General features: G+C 40.8%; 1 protein-coding gene across 3 annotated transcripts in view; it reads left to right on the forward strand.

Moving 5' to 3' along the window:
- The window catches only part of ATP7A (ATPase copper transporting alpha), a 118722-nt gene extending 105531 nt beyond the window's left edge, over positions 1-13191 (forward strand). For 2 of the 3 annotated variants that reach the window (XM_027839579.1, XM_027839587.1), the window contains exons 19-23: positions 531-673; positions 4624-4827; positions 6950-7067; positions 8673-8775; positions 9860-13191. In XM_027839579.1, the coding sequence (XP_027695380.1) occupies positions 531-673; positions 4624-4827; positions 6950-7067; positions 8673-8775; positions 9860-10136 (845 nt within the window). In that variant the 3' untranslated portion in view covers positions 10137-13191. The other variant, XM_027839593.1, reaches the window with a different exon arrangement.
- Positions 13192-15232: the final 2041 nt, after the last annotated feature.

Genomic DNA, 15232 nt, shown 5'->3' on the forward strand with positions numbered 1-15232 from the left:
GTCCATTCAGAGTGAAATGGAAGGCAATATTTTATTATAATCATGTTATGTCTGGGATGAAACTGCATTATACCACTTCATCTTCTAATTTAAAATGGACCCCTAAGCAATTAATCTGCACAGTTGCAGTAATCTGCTCCTAATGTGAAATGTCCTTTATGTGGATCTTTAAATTAACTGATATGTTTAGGGCTATTAGCAAATGCCTGTTTGAAGGAAAGGAGAGGCTCTTTTATTGTCCATCCCTGTCTCCTTCCTCATTCCCTTTTTCCTGCCCTCTTCACTAACCCCTGCCTTCATTCTTGGCAACATTTTCATAAAGAAAAATGGACTTTTGTTGTTAGCTTTGCATTATAGACTTGAGTATGAGGCTCAGAGTCATTTGACTCGTTATGCCCTCCCTAATCAAGAGGGGCATCAGTTGGTTAGAATTCATTGCTTTCTTTGGGTTTGTAGACAGTAGTCAGAATGTTGCTTTGTGTTGGTTATGCTCTCAGTCAAGTATATTTTGTCCGTGGCCACTGTATTAGGTGTGTTGTGTGGGCTGATAGCCATCGCTGACACAGTGAAGCCTGAAGCAGAGCTGGCTGTCCACACACTGAAATCTATGGGCTTAGAAGTCGTTTTGATGACTGGAGACAACAGTAAAACTGCCAGGTCTATTGCCTCCCAGGTGAGTTTCAGGTGACTTAGGTTAAGGGAAGGGAAGGGGAAGGGGAAGGTGGATCTTCAGCTGTATCTCCCTCTTTTTCACTCTCTACTTGCTATTAATCCCACAGCTACCAAGCAGCATTAGCTGCTTCTAGCATTCTCCCTAGCTGAAGAGAGAGAGATCTGCAGAATAGGGTAGTACCTAAAGCAGTTGGGGAACAACTCTTAGAACAACATTGGTTTAGACCTTGATGGCAGTTCTTGGAGGTTTAAGTGTTTGGTATGAGAGGAAAAAAGCTTTCTGCTAAGTTCTATAGCACAGGATGTTTGTGATACACATAATACCTACCCCTCAGTGACCAAACCCTATCAATTCTTACTTCCCTTCTGCCCCTTCCTTTTTATTCCCACTGTTGCCACCTTAATCCAGGCTCTCAGTGCCTCATGCCCAGTTTACTCTAATAGCTTCTTTGATTTCCAGCCTCTAATTCTTCCTGTATATCATTGCCAGATTAATCTTCTTAAAACAGTACCTTGATTGTCACTCAGAAAGCCTTCTGTGACGCATCATTCTCTACAAGACTAAGTCCAAACTCACTGGCCATTTTGTCAAAGTCTTCCAAATAATCATCTTCCAGATGAGTAGCCACAGAAGTATTGTATTACTGATAGAGCACTAGAGGACTTGGAATCAGGAGACCCGGGGTCCTGGCTCTGACACTTACTTGGATGGCTGAGGGCAAGTCACTTAACTGATTGGGGCCTTTTCAAAATAGGACTAATTATATAGGGTTTTGTCGGCTCAGTGCTTTGTAAACCTTGAAGTCCTTAGAGAAATGAGAGGAAGTTACGGAACCTCTCTGAGCCTCAGTTTCCTTATTTTTAAAATGGAGCAGCTAAGGGGGTGGAGTAAGACAGCAGAGTAAAGTCAGGGACTCCCCTGAGAATTCCCAGATTCCCCTCCAAATAACTTTAAAATAACATGTCAAAATGAATTCTGGGGCAGCAGGACCAACAAAAGGATGGAGTGAAACAATCTTCCAGCCCAAGACAATTTAGAAGGTCAGCAGGAAAGGTCTGTCTCACTGGGGTGAGAATGAAGTACAGTCCAGTGCAGGCTTCACCAAGGCAAGCTAGAAGCAGGCCTTGGGGGCAACTGAATCAGCAGCAGCAGCTTCCAGAGCTCTCAGCCCACAGATGGTAAGGAAGTTGGACAACTGGTCAGGAGACTCCAGGGGACCCTTTGCTGGTATTGGGTACAGGAGTCTGTTGCATTACTCATATGTGATTCTAGGTGACAGTCTCAGGGTGAGGAAGAACACTAGCACACTAGAGCATGCAGCTGCAGGGGAGTGGGTACCCTGGTCATAGTACCAGGGTGGAAAAGAGTGCTTGTGTTCACTCATAGACCAGAGCAGCAGGGTAAAATAACATTAACCTCACCTCTGCTAAGATCATGCCATCTTGGAAGAACTGAGAGCTTACTGACCTCTAGAACTAGCTCTGAAAACAGTAGCACAAAAAACCTGAAGCTTGGGACAGTGCCTTCTCCACCCTAGAAGCAGAGCCCAACTTTAACATATAAAGTTAAGTCAAGAGATAGACTTGAAAAATGAGCAAACAACAACGAAAAAAGAAAATGACCATAGAAAGTTACTATAGTGACAGAGAAAGTCAAAACACAAACTCAGAAAAAGACAAAGTCAAAACAGCTACATGTAAAACCTCAAAGAAAACTGAATTGGTCTCAGCTCCCCCCCCTCCAAGAATTCATAGAAGAGCTCAAACAGGATTTTAAAAATCAAATAAGAGGTAGAGGAAAAATGGAGAAAAGAAATGATAATGATGCAAGAAAATCATGAAGAAAGAGTCAACAGATTGGTAAAGTAGGCACAAAAAAAAATACTGAAGAAAATAACACCTTAAAAAACCAAAAAGACCAAATGGTAAAAGAGGCACAAAAATCTACCAAAGAGAAAAACTCCTTAAAGCAGAATTGGCCAAATGGAAAAGAAAATGTACAAAAATTCACTAAAGAAAAGAACTCCTTAAAAAGTAGAATTGACCAAATGGAAAAGGTGGTACAAAAGGTCACTGAGGAAAATAATTCCTCAAAAATTAAAATTGGTCAAGTCAAGGCTAATGACTCCATGAGACATCAAGAAACAATCAAAGAGGGGCAGCTAGGTGACAAAGTGGATAGAGCACTGGCCCTGGAGTCAGGAGGACCTGAGTTCGAATTCGGCCTCAGACAAATAACACTCACTAGCTGTGTGACTCTGGGCAAGTCACTTAACCCCAACTGCCTCACCCAAAAAAAAAAAAAAAAGAAATCAAAGCTATCTATAGTCACATGAAAAAATGCTCTAAATCATTATTGACTAGAGCAGTGTACATTAAAACACCTATCAAATTGGCTCATGACAGAAAAGGAAAATGATAAATGCTGGAGAGAATGTGAGGAAAATTGAGCCACTAATGTACTGTTGGTGAAGTTGTGAACTGATCCAACCATTCTGGAGAGCAATTTGGAACTATTCTCAAAGGGCTATAAAACCATGTATACCCTTTGACCCAGCAATACCACTACTAGGTCTCTATCCCAAAGAGATTTAAAAAAAAAAAAGAAAATAGAAAAGGACATATAAATACAAAAATAGTTCTAGTAGGTCTTTTTGTGTTAGCAAAGAATTAGAAATCGAGGGGATGCCCATCAACTGGAGAATGGCTGAACAAGTTTTAGTATATGATTGTGATGGAAGACTATTGTGCTGTAAGGAATGAAAATCAGTGGGCTTTCAGAAAAACCTGGAAAGACTTACATGAACTGATGTAGAGTGAAGTGAACAGAACCAGAAGAACAGTGTACACAGTAACAGCAACATTGTACAACGATCAACTGTAAATGACTCAGCTGTTTTTAGCAATACAAATGATCCAAGACAATTCTGAAGAACTTATGATGAAAAATGCTGTCTACCTCTGGAGAAAGAACTGATGGAGTCTGAATGCAGATCAAAGCATGCTTTTTTAACTTTCTTTATTTTTCTTGTTTTTTTTTTTGTCTGTTTTCTTTTACATGACTAATGTGGAAATTTGTTTTGCATGATTACCTTTATCAAATTGCTTGCCTTCTCAATGAGGGGGGAGGAGAAGGAGAGAGAGAATTTGGAACTCAAACTTTAAAAAATGTTAAATTGGAAAAAAAAAGAAAATATTAATAAATTTTCTTTAAAAATAATAAAATAAAATAGGGTAGCTGGGCAGCACAGTAGATAGAGTGCAGGGCCTGGAATCAGGAAGATGCACCTTCCTGAGTTCAGATTTGGCCTCAGACACTTACTAGCTGTGTGACCTTGGGCAAGTCATTTAACCCTGTTTGCCTCAGTTTCTCATTAGTGAAAAGAGCTGGAGAAGGAAATGACAAACCACTTCAGTATCTTTGCCAAGAAAACCCTGTATGGGGTTATGGAGAGTCGGACTTGACTAAAAAATGACTAAGAACAAAAATGAGTATAAAAATATTGCCTACCTCCCAAAGATTTTGTGATGATGAAATAAGACCCTCTTATCCTAAGTGTTTTCCATAATGTACTGCAATCCTTTCTACCTCCAGGGCTTTTCTGGGGCTCTTTTCCTATACTCAGGAATAGCTTCTCTTTTTTTGTTTTTCACCTCTTCAAATTCTTCTCCCTTCCCCCTTCTGTGCCTTTCTCAAGCCCCTCTTCCTCTGTGAAACTCCCCATAAACACTCTAGCTCACACAAATCTCTCCTTTTTCTAAACCTCGGAGGGCATTGTCTGAACCACTTATTTTGTCTTCTCTATTTTGAGTTAGTCTTAAATCTGGAACTAGTTTCCGTAAGCTTCTTGTCTTCCGACTTTTTGCTACCTCCTAAAGTGCGTAACATCATGTTGATTGAATTAAAGAAGCATTTCTTGAATTGAATTGGTTTTTTTTTTCTTTCCCTAGGTGGGCATTAAAAAAGTTTTTGCTGAAGTCCTTCCTTCTCACAAAGTTGCTAAGGTGAAGCAGCTGCAAGAGGAGGGGAAGCCTGTAGCCATGGTGGGCGATGGGATCAATGACTCCCCAGCCCTGGCAATGGCTAATGTTGGAATTGCTATTGGCACTGGCACAGATGTAGCCATTGAAGCTGCAGATGTGGTTTTAATAAGGGTAAGTCATGTGGCTGGACCTTTTTGGAAACTTAACTCATCGAATCGGTAGCAATCTCACCAACGATGTTGAGAAATCCGCCTACTTCCCTGTTGAAACAGCTCATGTAGTGGATCCTGTGCTGGGCTTGGGGTCAAGAGGGCCTGCATTTGGATCTCATCACAGACACTGAGTTAGTTATGCAACCCTAAGGCAATCACAGAACCTCTCAGTTTCCTCACCTTTAAAATAGGGATAAAAATAGCGCCTACCTCCCAGCGATTTTCTTAAATGAGATAGCATATGTAAAGCGCTTTGCAGACCTTAAAGCGCTTTATGAATGTCAGATGTTGTTGTTATGTCATTGTCATACTTTTGTGCTGCCCAGCACTGAAATGCTGACAATTCAGGGTCAGGGCTTTGGGAGGTGCTTGCTAGTTATTCAACCTTTCTCTGATTTAAATGAAAAAGGTAAATGAAGTAGGAGATAAAGCACCTTTCTCCTTCCTCCATACATCTCAAGAGTCCAGGAAGCTTTTATGTTTGGGTTTATGACACACCCACAGTCCAACATTTGTTCCTGTTTATTGTCCACATGAACTTCAGTAGAGAATATTGGGTGATAGATACGTAGGGGAAATGTGATGGACAAGGAAGATTTCTTGTCACTTGCCCAGCTCTCCTTTAAATACATTTTAAAAAAATTTTGTTGATGCCTTTTGTTTTCATACCACAGTTGTTTCCCCACCCTATTGAACCCTCTTTTGGAACAAAGAAAAACATTTAAGCAAAATTGGTAGACCCAACAACCAGATGTGACAGTGTCCTCTATTTCGTTATTAAATTAATCTTCCTCAAGTGTAGATCTGACCACGTCACGTTCATATTCAATAAGCTGCAGTAGCTCTGTGTCACCTCCAGTATCAAGTATAAAATTCTCTGTTCGGCATTCAAAGCTCCTCACAACCTGGCCTCCTTCTACCTTTCCAGCATTCTTAAACCTTACTCTCTTCCGTATACTGCAATCCAATCAAACTTGCCTTCTCACTGTTCAATCTCCCAGCTCTGGGGTTTTCAGTGGCTGTCTCTCATTCCTGAAACACTCCCCCTCCCCATCTCTGCCTCCCGGTTTCCTTCCAGTCCCAACTAAAATCCCACCTGCTGGGAGAACTCTTTACCAATCCCTCTTAATGCTAGTCCCTTCTCTCTATCGATTATCTCCAATTTATCATATTTGTATGTATATTTTGACAGTACTTGCTTGCATGGTGTCTCTCCCTTTAGACTGGGAGCTCTTGAGAGCGGGGACCATCCTTTGCCTTTTTTGTATCCCCAGTACCTAGCACAGTGTCTGGCACATAGTAGGTTCTTAATAAATGTTTATCAGCTGACTACCTGACAATGTATACCACATTCCCTATGTGTAGTCTCCCAGCTTTCTGCTGAGAAGAGGAAGTTGTATGTTGCAAGACCAAGATTGTTGACTACAATTCATCAGAGTCCAACTCTCTTTTAGTGTTCTTTTTTTGTCTGTTATTGCAGTCATTGTGTATGTTATTCTCCTGATTCTGCTTACTTTGATCTGTACCAGTGCATTCATGTCTTACCATGTTGCTCTGAGTGCCTCATATTCATTGTTTCTTCTAGCAAAATATTTCATTACACTCATATAGTACAGTCCCCATTTGATAAGTACCCACTTTATTTCTGGGTTTGTTTGTTTTTTTGCTGCCACAAAAAACTTGCCACTAATATTTTGGTGAAATGAAATCTTTCTTTCTGTCTTTAACCTCCTTTTGCCCATTTTTTTGGGGAAATGATTTAACATCTTGTTTCATCTTCATATCCTACAAATTGCAAAGGTTTACTTCTAATAAAATTCCACTATTCCAAAAAAAAATTATCTGAAGCTTGTTGTAATGGAATTTGGCCTATATAATGAGGTACAGATCTAAGGAAATTTCCACAGCCTCAGGAAAACTTTCTGAAAACCAGTTTGTATTTCCAAAGCTGGCTGTCAGATTTGTAATGAATGACCCTATCATGAGGAAGTCATCATTTTCCATATGTATGGAAACCAAACTCTGCAGTTATAAGTGAAGCTAGATTCTCATCTTTATGTTCCAAATGCTTCTATTTTCAGAATGATCTTCTGGATGTGGTAGCAAGTATCGACTTATCAAGGAAGACCGTCAAAAGAATTCGAATAAATTTTGTCTTTGCTCTGATTTATAATCTGCTTGGAATCCCTATAGCTGCTGGTATGAAACACTTAACAACTATTGTTTTTCTTCCTCAGAAGTCATTCCAATTTTCTGCAAGGGATGGAGTTTGGATTTCTAGAATAGTTTTCAGGATATGGTTATTGGGTGTGACTTTCTGGTGTGTTAGAAGGTTATTCAATAAAACCAATAATTTCCAGCAAATCACTCAGCTGCTTTGCCATTTTAGAAATGAAGAGCATTTGGGTCTCCTTTCCTTTAGGCAAATTGCTTCAAAAGGGCAACCAGCTAGCTACAAGACACAAGAAGAAGTAAGCCCCAGGGTAGTGATATAGAACTTATTAACAAAAATTTGAATGCCCACTGTGTGCAGGGTCCTTTATTAGGGAGGTAGGTAGATCATATACATTGTCTGTGGCCTCACAGTCTCTATTCAGAAATACAATATGGAAATAAACAAGTACAAGAAATCAATTACAGACCAGTTTATCCAACAAGTACTAAAACCAGAAATACTTAGGGGATGTAGAATAAATGACTGCTCTAAGCTAAATGGGATTAATTAGGGAAGAGAAGAGCTTCCTGGTTAGAAGGTGAGTTTTGCTTCAGGGCTTGAGAGAGATGAAGAATTTGTTTCTCTTGTCTCCTTGCTTGATTGTAAGCTCTTTGAGAGCCTGGCATAGTGTGTGGTACATAGTAGGCGTTTAATAAATGTTTCCTGAGATCAGAGACTGCCTTCGCATTTCTCTTATACCACCTCCCTCCCCCACCCCAAGTGTTGAGCACAAGGGAGACACTCAATAAATACTTGGTAATTGATTGAGGGGCTTGGACTGGAGAGAGGGGAATGGCATGAGGACAGTCATGGATGTCAAAACTAGCACATTTGTGACAGATTAGTTTAGCTAAGCACACTTGTAATAACAAGATGTGAGGTTGACAACATCCCAAGGTGGGGGCTGCTAGAACACTTGGAATGTTAGCCCAAGGAGTTCTGCTAGTCCCAGTCAAAATGGCCACAATCAACAGAAAGGAGTCCCAAATTAATGATGGAATGCCAGAGAATATCCCCCCTCTCCCCAGTGTGAGACCAGGATATGACCCTAAATCCTAATAATTATCAGGTATTGGGAGGTGATTGCTTGTATCATTTCTCCCCTTCCTTGGTGCTACAGTTTAGGAGAATTTAACTCATTTGGTTGAACATTTTGGAAATCGTTAAGTTGTCCTCTATAGTGTTTCCTTTAAAATGTACTGTTTCCATCAACAACTATTTACTGTACTACCTACTATATGTAGAGCATTGTACTAGGCTCTGTGGGGGATGCAGAAAAAAGTAGAAGGCTTGGTCTCAAGGAGCTTATTCTCTTGGGGAAGCAAGACAAATATAGGAGAGGCAACTAGGACAAGCTGAGAATAATGTAGTCCCATACAGAATGCTGAGGGACAGCCAGCAAGGGAATACTCTGTGGAGAGAGAGGCAAGTCACTATGCTTGTTGGAGACATCTTGGCAGCTCCAAGCAATACCGTAGACCCAGTGCCCTGACCCAAGGCCCTGTTTGTTTTCCAGGTGTCTTTATGCCCTTTGGTTTGTTTTGGCTGTAGACCCAGTGCCCTGACCCAAGGCCCTGTTTGTTTTCCAGGTGTCTTTATGCCCATTGGTTTGGTTTTGCAGCCCTGGATGGGATCAGCTGCCATGGCTGCCTCATCAGTTTCAGTGGTGCTTTCTTCATTGTTGCTTAAACTGTAAGTAAGGCAGCATGGCCAGACATGTTCTCCCTAAACCATTTTGTGTGTCATAGACCCTTCTGGAAGTCTGGTGAAGCCTATGGGCCTCTTCTCAGAGTAATATTTTCAAATTAATATAATACAATACACAAGATTACAAAGGAAATAAGTTACATTGAAAAACAGTTATTAACAAGTTTGTGAACCTCTGCCCTAAACCCAGAATCACTAGGCTGTCTTGATAGGTTTTGAAATTGAGACTGTAAGAGTCCGAACTTTTGTTAGTATTAGAAGGGAGCCTATAACTATCCCCACAGGCAGCTAGTATATAACAACCACTAGCACTGAGGCAGAGGGCAACCATTTCCTTCTCAGGAAGTAGAATTTTCCGTTGTCATCGTGACAAGCTTCACATGATCAGCTTTCAAACCTGAATATTTCTGGGCTACCTCCCTTGCAGTGACTCCCAAGAGACTTTCCTTCCTGGGAAAGTGCATCTCAATTTCTTTTTTGTCTTGTTTACAACATCTATCTATCATGCTCACTTGGCCCAAAATAAGGAATTTGGAAAAAAAAAAAAAGCTGTGGCCTTTTAGCTCCACATCAATTGAGTAGAGGGACTCCCTTGGCAGTCTGAAAGGGGCAAATTGGGGGTCCCAGATGCTGAGGATTCAGAACGGAAATGCCTGGTGCAAAGTGAGGTGAGAACAATATAGTTTGATAAAGCAGGCACCTGGAGAGGACTGCCTGGCTGTATCCTCTCTGGAGAGTTGCAGCTACTGAATCTTCTAACCACATCTGCCCAGGTGTAACAGATATTTGGCCCCAGGTACTCATCAGGTGGAATGTGTCAGTGAACTGCAGTGTGTGGTAACAGCTTTGCCCTTCCTATCCCTGCCATTTTAATAGAAGCATAGAGAAACAAGTTCTGAACTGTTCTTCTAAGGTGAAAAATGAACCATCTGAAGATATCTATGATTATGTACAGTACACACTTTTTATTACTATGTAAGTCTGTATGTAGCTCAGCTGCAACATTTCTCCCATACATATTCATTTATTCCAGTATTTTAAACTAAATTGTGCTTTTCTGTGTTTCTAGTTATAAGAAACCTATTTATGAGAAGCGTGACCTGCGGCCTCACTACCAGGTAGGCCGGAAGAGTCCTTCAGAAGTTAGCGTTCACATCGGCCTTGATGATACCTCCAGAGACTCTCCCAAACTAGGTTTGCTGGACCAGATAGTCAATTACAGCAGAGCATCCATTAACTCCCTGCTCTCAGATAAGCGTTCCCTGAACAGCATTGTTCTGAGCGAGCCAGACAAGCACTCACTCCTGGTTGGAGATTTCCGGGATGACGATGACACCTCTTTGTGAAAAAGCCCAGCTACTGCCGCTGGCCAGACCTCACCGTGCACTGATGGAGCTGAGGTTTAGGAAGTAATCTTAGTGTTGTCAAAAATCATGTTGCGAGGATTTGGGGTTGGTGTTGTGTTCTGAGACATTTGTGGGGGGGAGGGGAATTGGTGTTTGCCTTGTGAGAAAAATATCTTTTTCAACATATCAACTTTGAAGCTATTTGTGTCTGGTTTCAATGATCTTCAGTATTTTTTTTTTAAACCTGAGAAGGTAGAGCAGCAATAGAGACTTGCATAAGCCTCTAAATTATTTTTGTTAACTGACTGGTCAGATGGTTTGGGGATTTGATGAGCCCCCCCCTTCCCAAAAAACCCCAACAAATAGCTTAGGAAGAATACATCTTTCAGGAGATGGGCACTGAAGGGGTGATGGCCGAGAGCTGCTTTCTTGGTTGCATAACCTGCCTCCCTGCCATGGCGTGAACTGTGACTCTGCACAGGGCCTGGGCAATTGGGCAGGAGAGAGAAAGGGAAGCAGTTGAAGCCCGTCATATGATACTAGCTGTGCCTTATTTGCATATTTTCCTCCAGGAATCTTTACCTTCTGAGCTGTTAGTACCCAGCTTTTGGGGAGGCAGAACATTTCTCATTCTCCAGTGAGCTGCACTGGCTTGGCTGGGTCAGGTCGAGTGGGGAAGGGTTAACAGAACTGACAGCCTTTTTTTTTTTTTTTTTTTTTTTTTTTATACTAGTTCCCTCTTGTTCTTGCTTCCTAGCCCTCTGGGGCAAAGGAACTGAAAGGCCATTGAAAGTTTCTTTGTCTCACCACACTCCCAAATTTCTGTTTTTCCAAAGATATCAGTCAGTTCTGACTTCACTTTTAACCCTGCCCTGTACACATGTGATTCACGGAGTGAACCTCAGAGATCAGCTCCAAGAAGCCACTCGCAGTAAAATCGCTATTACCAGCATCTGTTTTAGCATTATCTTCACTGAATTTTCCCACAGATTAACACTACCATATATATATATATATATATATATATACCAAATATATTTTAGTGGTTTAGGTAACCTTTCCAAGTTATTTTAAATGAATGTCAATAATGTAAAATTGCTTTTATTTTAAAAAATCTTTTTTCTATGAATTAAAATGTAGAAGTTAGTCTTTACCTAGAGTTATACTTATTAACAAACTACATGCTGTTTCCCTCTAGTTTGAGATGCTTATACTTAATAGTTTAATGTAGTTGGTACATTTAAACGCTTGTTCCCTCTGCCATATGGGCTTAGAATTTCCCCCATTCCATGACTGGGGATAAGGAAGTGGGTCGGAGGTTTCCAGTGGTATAACTACATATGTGTCTTTGTTATTTGCAGGGTGTTGTTTTTGTAGAGACTACACATGAGAAGAATTCATAAACAAGTGCTCAGTTTTTTGATCCAATTATTTAAATGTCTCAGCTTGAGGAAGATTATATAGCTAAGGCAACCTTGTGGAATTGGATCTAAAAGCAGCCTGAAGGGGAAACATCATTCATTCATTATCACTCCTTCTCTCCTTCCCTACACAAAATAAGACCTTTCGTATGTCCTTTAATGGTATCTTTCTGGATTTAGAGGAACTCTAATTTGTATCTTATGATCAAGAGACAGACAGAGCTGAAACTTTCAATGAAGGTGCTGTTGGCCTAGAGGGGCAAACTCATTTTAGGGAAAGATGAATGAGCTTGTGTGTCTCGACTCTTATTCTAGCCTCCTCTTGATACCATCTTCCATATATCCAGGTTTAGTTGTAAGGTTTCTTGACCTAGTTTCAGTAGCTTTTTGTGCCATTTCCAGAGATTGCTTCTAGGGAGAAGCAGCAAAGGTGGCAAATACAAAATATTTTTTCTTGTACACTCCAAAATCAATTTTTTTCAAAGGAAGCAATCTCTTTCCTGAAGAGATTTGGTCATAGCCAGTTAGTATTTCCAGTGCTATCTTTGTCTGTGAAATTGTCTTTTGGAGCCAATGGCCACACTCTGGGTTGGCGGCCATGTTTGTTGCCCTGGGAAAGAGTGACTGTCATAATTTCAGAATCATAGCTTTGCTGTGGGAACAGAAAACTTTTTGTTCAGGAATGAGTTTTGCTTTACATCTACAGCCACATTTTGGTTCTCTCCCGTATGTCTCTTCTGCAAGTCAAGGATCCGTTGGCTTCAGATTGGGTTGTGGAGGGGAACAAAAATATTGCTTACAGCTTGTGACAAGAGTTATAAGAACAAATATATTTTTTATATTCAAAATTCAAATGGATTTATATTTGTTTCTGATATTTGAAGTTCATTGTTTGTTCTGTTTCTTGCATTTATTCATCAGACCATGCATTTAGAGTCTGAGGATAACAAGTGCCCTTTGGTACCCAGTACTCATTTAGACTGAAATATGGAGTGCTTCTAGTCTTAAATGTCTGGAGATGCCTTTTGAATGTAGAAGCCTACAATCTAGCTAATGCATTTAGTGTTGTAGAACAGACCAAGGGAGCGTGGCTGTCTAATTGTGAAAAGAAGACTGTCTTCCTCACCTCCCAAACTATGTGTGTGTTGTGATTTAGTGTCGACCTCTTAGAAAGTTAAACATGCTGCTTTGTGAACAAATGATTTTATTTTACACAGGTCTCCAGTTCGCGTGTACAGAATGGCTGAAGTAGCACTAGATGAAATGTTTCAAGTAGGATACATGTGCAAACTTTTTTCTGTACACATTTTGTGATGAAACAGCTTGCAATCAAAGGGTTTTAAATTGTCATGGGAAATCATTTTAATTACTTGGAGTTTAATAGCTTGTATTAGATTGATTATTTTTCTTAATATTTATTTTACTGTGTTTTGTCATTGTAGGTGACAAATGTTCATGATTTGTTTACTCTCTGATCGTACATTGAACAATGTTGTGCAATGCCAGTCTCTCATACTGTTCTGTAGCTCATTTGCTCTCTTTAGTCTATTTTTTTCCATATGCATGTAATTGAACACATTTCTGCCAAGGATGTGCCTTCAACTTTGTAATTACAGTGTTGTCAAGATATATCATTCAGTGCGTCTTTTGTGGAATGTTCTCGCCATCACCAGGAGCTGTTAATGACTCAAATACACATAACATTGGGAGGACCCTATTCCCTAAAAGCTAGAGGTCACTCTTGGGGTTGTGGTTACATTTACAGGCATTAGTGAAATACTGCTATTCTGGACAGCTAGAAAGGCAGATGTTGCTCTGTAAGATGGTGTTTAAGATTTCTTTTGGTCTTCATTTAAAGGTAAATTGCACAACATGTAGTATTTCTCTCTAAGTTAAAAGAAAATTTTTTTCCACAACAATCCTTTGAAGTAGAGAGTGCAAGTATTGTTATTATCAACATTTTACCCATGAGAAAATGGTGATTCAGAGAGAAGTGCCTTTCCCAGGGTCACACAACTAGTAACTTCATGCTGCCCTACCTGTATTTCCACATACCCCATTACTGGTGGTAAGAGTCCAGTTACCTGAGTGTCCTTTGGGATTTCAACTCAGTGAATAAGCTGATGAACTTTTAATACTCTCTGTGTTCTTGAATTCTCATATACAAACATTGAGTATTTCCAGTGTGCAAGGAAGCATGGCATTGTGAAGGGGGTGCTGGACTCAAAGAAAGTAAGGACTGAGTTCCAGTCCTGCCTCTGACTCTTATTAGCTATGTGACCTTGGCCAAGTCAGGTAACCTAGCTATGTAGCAGGCAACTCCCTAGGACTTATCTACTCAAATGTGAAAGGGTTGCAAGCTGCCTTGGTAGAAGGAGTTCCCACACTGAAAGTTCCCCATCTTGAGAAAACCAAAGATCCTTCTACATATCTATATATGTGCCAGGAACTGTGCTGTATACTAGAAGTACAAAGTCAAAAATGAAATAGTTCCTAGCTTTAAGGAGCATACATTCTACCAGAATGGGTGGAGGTGCACATATGCAAAGAATTGGAATGCTCATTTGAGGAAGGACAGAGCACTAAGAACTAGAGGGGCTCAGTGGGGTAGGGTTCTTAGTAGAGGCTTCACCAAGGAGATGCCACCTGAGTGAACCTTAAAGGAAAATAAAGATTGAGGTAGGGGGAGATGAGGAAGACATGTGTTCCAGGCACAGGGGAAAGCTTGTGCAGATGCACAGAGGTGGCAGTTGCCATGTCAGGATCAGGGAACCTACTAATTGTCCACATTGTCTGGTATGTGGGGCAGTGTGAAAAACTGCTAGAAAGGGAGCTTGGAGCCAGATTATAGAGGGCCCTAAACGCTAAGCCAAGGAGTTTTGTTTTGTTTTGTTTTATTCTAGAGAAGAGTAGGTAGCTACTGAATGTGATTGAGTAGTAGAGTAACATAGTAAACATTTCTTTATTAAGTGCCCACTATATGCCTAGCATTGTGCTGAGCACTGGGAAAACAAAGAAAGAGTCCTTGCTCTCAGAGAACTCACAAACTAACAGAGGAGACACCATACAAACAACTCAGTGCAAACAAGCTCTATGCAAGATAAATTGGACATAATCAACAAAGAGAAGGCACTGGAATTAAAGGGGATCAGGAAAGGCTTCCTATAGAAGGTTGGATTTTAGCTGGGATTTGAAGGAAAGAGGGAAACCAGGAGGTGGAGGTGGGGCAGTAGAGCATTCCAGGCAGGAGGTCAGCTAGTGAAAATACCTAGATTCAAGACAGTTTCTTGTGTGAGGAACAGCAAAGAGCCCAATGTCACTGGAAGGCAGGGGTGTAAGGTCTAGGAAGGGTAGGGGGCAGGTTATGAGGGGCTTTGAATGCCAGAAGGTTTTGTGTTTTATCTTGGAGGTGAGAGGAAGCCATTGGAGTTTGAGCTGGGGGAGGTGTCACGGTCACATCTGTACTTTAGGAAGATCACTTTGTCAGCTGAGTGGAGCACGAGCAGGAGTGGGGAGAAACTTGAGGCAGGGAGACCAGCCACCAGGCTGTTGCAATAGTGTAAGTCTGAGGTGATGAGAGCCTGCACCAAGGTGGTAGCAGTGTCACAGAAGAAAAGGGGGTATATGTGACACATGTCACAAAGTTAAAATCACCAAGTCTTAGCAATAGATTGG

The sequence above is a fragment of the Vombatus ursinus genome, unplaced genomic scaffold (assembly GCF_900497805.2).
Source record: "Vombatus ursinus unplaced genomic scaffold, bare-nosed wombat genome assembly UNPS02004691.1, whole genome shotgun sequence".
Classification (NCBI taxonomy): domain Eukaryota; kingdom Metazoa; phylum Chordata; class Mammalia; order Diprotodontia; family Vombatidae; genus Vombatus; species Vombatus ursinus.